The sequence below is a fragment of the Oncorhynchus gorbuscha genome, linkage group LG12 (assembly GCF_021184085.1).
Source record: "Oncorhynchus gorbuscha isolate QuinsamMale2020 ecotype Even-year linkage group LG12, OgorEven_v1.0, whole genome shotgun sequence".
Classification (NCBI taxonomy): domain Eukaryota; kingdom Metazoa; phylum Chordata; class Actinopteri; order Salmoniformes; family Salmonidae; genus Oncorhynchus; species Oncorhynchus gorbuscha.
The window spans coordinates 67675140-67683298 of NC_060184.1; the positions used below are offsets into that span (position 1 = coordinate 67675140).

General features: G+C 46.1%; 1 protein-coding gene across 3 annotated transcripts; it reads right to left on the reverse strand.

The window, feature by feature from the left end:
• Positions 1-457: 457 nt before the first annotated feature.
• Positions 458-7196, reverse strand: LOC123991289 (kelch-like protein 15). 3 transcript variants are annotated; one of them, XM_046292736.1, is made up of 10 exons: positions 6959-7013; positions 6482-6569; positions 5984-6086; positions 5209-5347; positions 4933-5121; positions 4484-4708; positions 4225-4386; positions 3901-4110; positions 2239-2429; positions 458-2100 (listed from the first exon to the last, which is right to left on the reverse strand). In XM_046292736.1, exons 3-10 carry the CDS (start codon positions 6001-6003, stop codon positions 1332-1334), a joined length of 1905 nt encoding a protein of 634 aa, XP_046148692.1. In that variant the 5' UTR covers positions 6004-6086; positions 6482-6569; positions 6959-7013; the 3' UTR covers positions 458-1331. The 3 variants fall into 3 exon arrangements, with proteins under 3 accessions (XP_046148692.1, XP_046148691.1, XP_046148693.1); XM_046292735.1 differs by lacking the exon at positions 5984-6086 and having other exon boundaries at positions 6959-7196; XM_046292737.1 differs by lacking the exons at positions 5984-6086; positions 6482-6569 and having other exon boundaries at positions 6959-7196.
• Between the last annotated feature and the right edge of the window lie 963 nt (positions 7197-8159).

Genomic DNA, 8159 nt, shown 5'->3' on the forward strand with positions numbered 1-8159 from the left:
ACCATTGTTATGTATAGAGGAAAAAGGGGGAGGCTTGCAAGCTGAAGAACACCATCCCAACAGTGAAGCACAGGGTGGCAGCATCATGTTGTGGGGGTGCTTTGCTGCAGGAGGGACTGGTGCACTTCACAAAATAGATTGCATTATGAGGGAGGAAAATGTGGATATATTGAAGCAACAGCTCAAGACATCAGTCAGGAAGTTAAAGCTTGGTCACAAATGGGTCTTCCAAATGGACAATGACCCCAAGCATACTTCCAAAGTTGTGGTAAAATGGCTTAAGGACAACAAAGTCAAGGTATTGGAGTGGCCATCACAAATCCTTGACCTCAATCCTATAGAAAATTTGTGGGCAGAACTGAAAAAGCGTGTGTGAGCAAGGAGGCCTACAAACCTGACTCAGTTACACCAGCTCTGTCAGGAGGAATGGGCCAAAATTCATACAACTTATTGTGGGAAGCTTGTGGAAGGCTTCCCCGAAACATTTGACCCCAGTTAAACAATTTAAAGACAATGTTACCAAATACTAATTGAGGGTATGTAAACTTCTGACCCACTGGGAATGTGATGAAAGAAATAAGCTTAAATATATCACTGTACTACTTTTCTGACATTTCACATTCTTAAAATAAAGTGGTGATCCTAACTGACCTAAGACAGGGAATTTTAACTTGGATTAAATGTTAGGAATTGTAAAAAAATTTTTAAAAAGCTGAGTTTAAATGGCTAAGGTGTATGTAAACTTCCAACTTCAACTGCACATATGCAAAATGGGTTAACTTTGAGCACAATTATCTCAAATGATTTGAAATTCAGGTCCAAAGTCACTTTCTGAATGCTTATAAGATATGCAAATGTATATGGAAGGTTTCGTTCAAATCAAAAGGGATGCTGTCAAGAAGTGATGGAATTCAAATGGATTTACACTTAACTAAGTAAAACCACTGCAAAGGTTTTGCCTGCAAACTTTGGATTTGAATCTCGATGTTCTGGCATGTCTGCCTCGCGATTTGCTGGGCGAATCCCCAAAATATTTATTTTCCCTTCGGCGTAGGCAGTGACGTAGTTCCACTATGCCAAAAGCATCCATCATTAAAACCAGACCATAGTCATGGTGTTGCCTAGGATCGGGTTTTTGAGACTGCTTAGTCCATTCTGTGTCTCTAGTTGAGAAGCTTCTGTGTAGTTAGAGCGTTAGTGTCACACCTGTAAACACCCATCCTCCACCGCCCGGCCCACATCTGCCGTCTGGAGCCTGTGGGAGAAGTCTGTCTTAAAAAGGGGGGCATTCCCAAACCTTAAAAAGGAGCATGTCTGAACTGAACCAGACCTCAGCTGCAGCGCCGGACGTGCTCCAGGACGTACTCAGGGAAGTGTAGAGTGCACACCTGCAGCCCGTCCAGTTTGCAAGGCATTCTGGGATACTCGTCTTCCTTCCACTTGTTGTCATCTGGATCGAAAGTGAGGATGGAGTCAGAGTAGTGTCCATTATAGCAGAGGCCCCCCAGCACCATGATCTGTTTGTCCAGCACCGCCACACCGTGCCCACTGCGCCCGATGGGCATCGACGCCAGGATGGTCCACTCATCTGTCTCAGGGTCGTAGACCTCTGTGGATGGGCAGCCCTGCGACTCGAATGACGCCCGGAGGATCACACACACCCCCCCGAACACGTACAGCTTCCCGTTATGGGAGATCATCTTATGGAAGCAGCGAGCGTAGTTCATCTTCGACTTGTTCTCCCAGCAGCTGGTGTGTGTGCTGGGGAGGATGGGGGTGCGAGCTGAGCGTGTCCTGTGTGTGTCCGTCGTTCCTGCTCCCCCCGAGCCCGCTAAACACACCCCACCCCCTGAGTCTCGCCCAGGGTCAAACACACACACCTGCTTGGAGGTGGATGAGGATGTGATTCCTCCTGTGATGTAGAGTTTACCGTTTAGGACTGTGCCCTCATGACCGTACTTGTTGACCGGGTACGGGTCCACAAACTCCCAGCGGTCCGTCGTGATGTCATAGCGCTCCGTGGAGTAGAACGTCTCGTCCCGCGTCCGGCCAGCAACAGCGTAGATGAACTTACCAATGACCCCCACTGCAAACTCTGACCTGGAAGTAAAGACAATTGTTTATAAATACATTTTTGCTCAAAAAAAATGTAACACCCTAGTAGACCTTGTACAAACATGAAACCATGTGCCACCTGGGTACAGACAACTAAAGACCTGTGTACTGACAACTACAGACCTGGGTACAGACATGTCGGCCATGCGTAGCCAAGAGTTCTGGCGGGGGTCATAACGGTAGACTTTAGAGGAGGCGTGGAACTCCCCGTCAGGCCCTAGCTCCTCCCCGCCCAACAGGAAGGCAAAGTTGTTGACGATGGCCAAGCAATCTGGACGGAGAGGGACCTGGGGACCTTCCAACTCCCACCACACCTACAGACAGATCATACAGACATTACACTCCACATATTACACCAGGGGTTCCCAACCTAGGGGCAGCAACATTTCATGGGGGGGGGGGGGGGGGGGGGGGTACTTCCAGTTAAACAAATGAATGCATTCAACGGAAATGCGTCTTCCGCATTTAACCTAAACCCCCTGAAGTATACCGATCTAAAACAATGCCTAAATTTGCGATGCTTGAGGCTGGAAACAAGCGGTAAATGCCAGAGGAAGACGTGACTGATGCACATATATTTGGTTAGGCTCTGGACGTTCCTAAGCTGAGCTACGACCTTCTAAAGTCGAGGATTCAAAGATATTTGACTTTGCTTGGGAAGTTTTTTTATTACATTTCAAATTACAATAACAAAAACGACTTGGGAAGTAATCTTATACAATGTATATCAAAAGAGAATATATGTATGATTAAATTGAGAGTTCATATAAATTATCAGAAAACATTTGGTAGCGGAACAACATATTCCTTATCCATTATTATTAATAATATCAGCCTACTTAAAAGACGTCAAGAGTCATGTTAAACTATACTGAACAAAAATATAAATGCACTATGCAATGATTTCAACGGTTTTACAGTTCATATAAAGAAATCAGTCAATTTAAATTCATTCAATGAGCTCAGACGATCTCGCTGGTGAAGCCGCCGAATGTGGAGGTCCTGGGCTGGCGTGGTTACACGTGGTCTGCTGTTGTGAGGCCGGTAGGACATACTGCCAAATTCTCTAAAACAACGTTGGAGAAGGCTTATGGTAGAGAAATGAACATTAAATTATCTGGCAACAGCACTAGGGCAACATTCGTGCAGTCAGCATGCCAATTGCATGCTCCCACAACTTGAGACAACTTGAGAGCATTGTGTTGTGTGGAACAACTGCACATTTTAGAGTGGCATTTTATCAAGCTGGTGGTGTATTTAATATAGGCTACCTCAATAAACAAAAGATTTTCAAATGGGAGAAAGGGCGCCTTGGGGAAAAAAAAGGTTGGAAACCCCTGCATCAGAGAATGGCTGCAACAAAATCCTCCACACTTCAGGAGCGTTGTTCACACCTGCTGGATCTTACCTTGGGTCTGTGCAGCAGTAGGATCTTACCTTGGGTCTGTGCAGCAGTAGGATCTTACCTTGGATCTGTGCAGCAGTAGGATCTTACCTTGGATCTGTGCAGCAGTAGGATCTTACCTTGGATCTGTGCAGCAGTAGGATCTTACCTTGGGTCTGTGCAGCAGTAGGATCTTACCTTGGGTCTGTGCAGCAGTAGGATCTTACCTTGGGTCTGTGCAGCAGTAGGATCTTACCTTGGGTCTGTGCAGCAGTAGGATCTTACCTTGGGTCTGTGCAGCAGTAAGATCTTACCTTGGGTCTGTGCAGCAGTAGGATCTTACCTTGGGTCTGTGCAGCAGTAGGATCTTACCTTGGGTCTGTGCAGCAGTAGGATCTTACCTTGGGTTTGTGCAGCAGTAGGATCTTGCTGTTGACCATGCTGTGTCCGATCATGCCCCTGAACACGGCGGTCTGTGGTCGGACTGAGCGGATGCGGTTAGACCGCGTCTCGACCAGCGGCTGCTCGTTGACGTCGTGGAAGTAGCCGAGAGCCTGGTCCACCTCCTGACGCAGCCGTCGAGAGTAACGATAGAACTCTGACGTCTTCACCTGAGGGAGGGGAGGAGAGGGAGACAAAGAAGAATTAGTAAGAGATGATGTCATAGAGAGCAGGTTGCACACATGGGAACCATGTGACTCATCTTGTGTGTGTGTGTGTCTTACCTTCTCAAAGACATTAGCAGCAGTCATCAGACAGAAGCGTAGAGACTGGACGACAGCGTCTGTGTGTCTCCAGCGGCGGCGGTCGTGTCGTAGCCAGGCCTGGACAGACTCATAAAGCTCTATCTCCGGGAAGCGACTCAGGGCATCACTGTCCAGGTACGCCTGACACACACAGTTAATAAGAATATATCACCTGTTATAAAGAGCATCACGTTTTAGGTACACACACAACTAATATGTGAGAGTTATTCCAGCCCACCTGCAGTCTCTCAAGGCTGAGGTAGGACAGGAAGTCAGGTCTGCTCATCAGAGGAACAAAGTTCTCCAGCAGGAAGTTGTCAAGCTGCTCCTGCACACCCTCCACCCCCACGCTGAAGTCCTCCAGCAGCCTCAGCACTTCAGCACAGTTCTCCAGACAGATCTTAGACAGCAGGAAGGAACAACAGAACTCTACCACCTCTGTCAGCTGGACGTACATGGCTGCCTAGAGGGTGAGGGGAAACAAAGAGAGAGAGTGACAGATCATCAGCAAGAAGGAACAAAATAATTGGACATACATCACAGCTTAAAGGGTTAAAGAGACAGTTGTGTGTGTGTGTGTGTGTGTGTGTGTGTGTGTGTGTGTGTGTGTGTGTGTGTGTGTGTGTGTGTGTGTGTGTGTGTGTGTGTGTGTGTGTGTGTGTGTGTGTGTGTGTGTGTGTGTGTTACCTGTAGTATCTCCTGCACAGTGACCATGCTGAGCTCCAGTGAACCGTAGTACATGAACCTCAGTACGTGGCCGAAGCCGGCAGCTGTTAACCCCTTCATGTGGATCTTGTCCTGGTCTCTCTCTCTCATGTCTGCTGTAAACATGACCCGGAAGTAGTCACTCTGGGTCGCTAGCAGGGCTTTGTGAGCCTGGAGGAGGGGATAACATTACATTAGTGTGAGTGAGTAAGTGAGTGAGTGAGTGAGTGAGTGAGTAAGTGAGTGAGTGTTGCTAACCTGGAAGTGGTGTTCCTCTATGAGCAGTGTGACGTCCAATAGGAGTCTCTCCTCGTAGAGCGCCCGAAACCCTGAGGACACGCTCCCATCATGCACCTGGGACAGGTACATCTCCACCTCCCCCGCCGACATCACACACCTGGAGGAGGAGAGGAGGTTAATAGCTCACACACACCTCCCCATTGACAACACACACTTGAAGTAAGGAGAGGGGATTAATAACACACTAGTAATATGATGGTAGTAATGCTTTACTGTTCAACCACAGACCAATAAAAGAGTCAAAAGGGATGCATCACACTGCAGTTAAAACACAATGCTGTATTTCTCTTTCTAACACATGGCTGTGTTTTTTCTAACACGTGTGTGTGTGTGTGTGTGTGTGTAAAAGTCTGTCTCAGTGGAAGGCTCTAGAATGACGTCAAGAACATTCAACATTCACACCTCAGCGCTCATACAGACAGACATCGAAATACACACCCACACTAAAATACACACCCACACTAAAATACACACCCACACTAAAATACACACCCACACTAAAATACACACCCACACTAAAATACACACCCACACTAAAATACACACCCACACTAAAATACACACCCACACTAAAATACACACCCACACAGAAACGTGTGCTGCATGCGTTCACCCAAACACACCAGCAGACAATTATGCACTCACACACTAGCAGCAAACCCACTCACCCACAGACAATCAGATACAAATGCATGCATTCATTCTCTCACACCCACACACAATGCACACTCACCTCTGATTGGCCACGGGCATGTCAGAGGGGGTATTCCGAGCCAATCAGAGGACAGTGGCCCTTGTGTCCCGGGAGAAACTAACAACGCCCTTCTCTGAATCACCTGGACGACAAACCCAACATTTTATTGTACATCGAAACTGCATGTTGAAAATCCCCCCCCCAAAAATGTAGCAATCAAAAAAAGGTTATTCAAACCAAACCACAGGCTAGACCTAAAGCTACTGAGTAAGTTAAACAAGTTGTCTGAACAGAACTTTCCCTGATTGAGAAGAACACATACTGAGGCTCCAAGAACAGGCTGCCTTGGATCCCCATTCCAATACTCAAAATTGCACCATTCCCTCCTGCTTTGTCAGATCAATGGCTGGTGGCCCTATTAAGGAAGAAAGGATCCTTCATTTCTTCCTTAATACGGCCACCAGCCGTGGATGGAGGATGTAGGCTACAGTTAGAAGTAGGAATGGATGGTTGTTATGGTTGTCATGGAGATTGTACCTTTTGGGGGCCTCGAGGCCAGTCTCGAACTTAGCTGACAGCAGGCTGAGGGGACGCTCACATTTCCTCTGTTTATGTTTGCCCTGATCTAGAGACAGAGAAAAACATTCTACAACGCTAGAAATTAATTCCCCCCCTATGAATTAAATCATAATTGATAATATAGCTAGTGCATTTAACGTTAACTGACTCAAAAACATTAGATTCGCCGTGTAGGCTAATCTTTGACGTAATCGTGTTGGCTAGCAAACTGACGTTACAACGTAGCTAACCAGTGAGCTCGCGCAGTCGGGAAAATCACAGATTGCTTATTTTTCGCGCAAGGCCATGACAGGACAGTCAAAATGACAGCCAATGTAGCTAGCCAACTTCCTAACGGCAATACACATTTTATTGCAAGCTTGAATTGACTTGTAGCTCACGACATTCCGTGGAATTGTTTATCGCTAGCTAGCTTAGCAGGCTAGTGTCTCTCACCTCGGCGCTGCGAGTCCCCACAACCCCTCTTTGACCAGGCAGACCTGGCTTCTTCTGACATGTGTTGCGGGTTTATATCCGAGATCAAGAAAAAGGACAATAAAAAAACATGGCCGAAGATTCCTTATCGTCCATTTACAATTCCACCGCGGCTTTAATTAGTCGTTATTTTAACTTGATATCAATATACTGTTTGTCGGTAGAGTCCGTAGACACTGCAGACGCCATATTCCCCGCACTGACGTCATTTCCTAGGTATAGCCTGTTAGAACGGAACTTTAGTGGCGTCGTTGTGCAGTGCAAGTGAACCTGTCAATCAAAATCATCAGGCAGGTGTTCTAGGGTCAACCTGCGATTATAGAGCTGCAGTGGTGCAGAATAATTGAGGCCTCTCTCTTCATATTATTAATGAGAACTTGTTCTCAACTAGCCTACCTGGTTAAATAAAGATGAAATAAAAAAATATATATATATATTGACCTTGCAATCAACTATCCTCTCTATCTATCTATCTATCTCTCCCTCACTTTCTTTTTTTTCTCAGCAGTTAAACAGAATGATGGAATGATTTTTGGTGGATCAGCCAGAGCGGGCTGTTCCAGCAACCCTGCTCACACACTTTTGATGTCCCGCCCTCATCCTCCTTACCGGTATTAACATTAAAGCCTTGTCTGAATCTCTGCATCATATATCCATGTTAGTTCTACATTGGGGCAGTGTTAATGAGTCTATACCCCAAATCATTTTTCAGGTGGAGCACAACATTTAAAACTCTTTACACTATTGAGCAGCGCTGTAGCTTACTGTTTTGGCCTGGTTATGCATAGGGTTATCGTTATGCTGATTCAGGGTATATAGGGCATCCTGATCATCCTGGACCTCAGTGCAGACTTTCACATTGTGAACCACAACATCCCACTGGAAAGACTGGGGCAGCTCATTGGTCTCACTGGCCTGGCCATTGGCTAGTTCAAATCCTACCTCACAAACAGACAATTTGTCACCATGGACCAGAGATCATTAGCTACTGTAGATTAAGCTGTGGGCAGTGGTGAAAAAAGTACCCAATTGTCATACTTGAGGAAAAGAAAAGATACCTTAATAGAAAATTACTCAAGTAAAAGTCAAAGTAACCCAGTAAAAAGTATTTGGTTTTAAATATACTTAAGTATCAAAAGTAAATGTAATTGCTCAAATATAC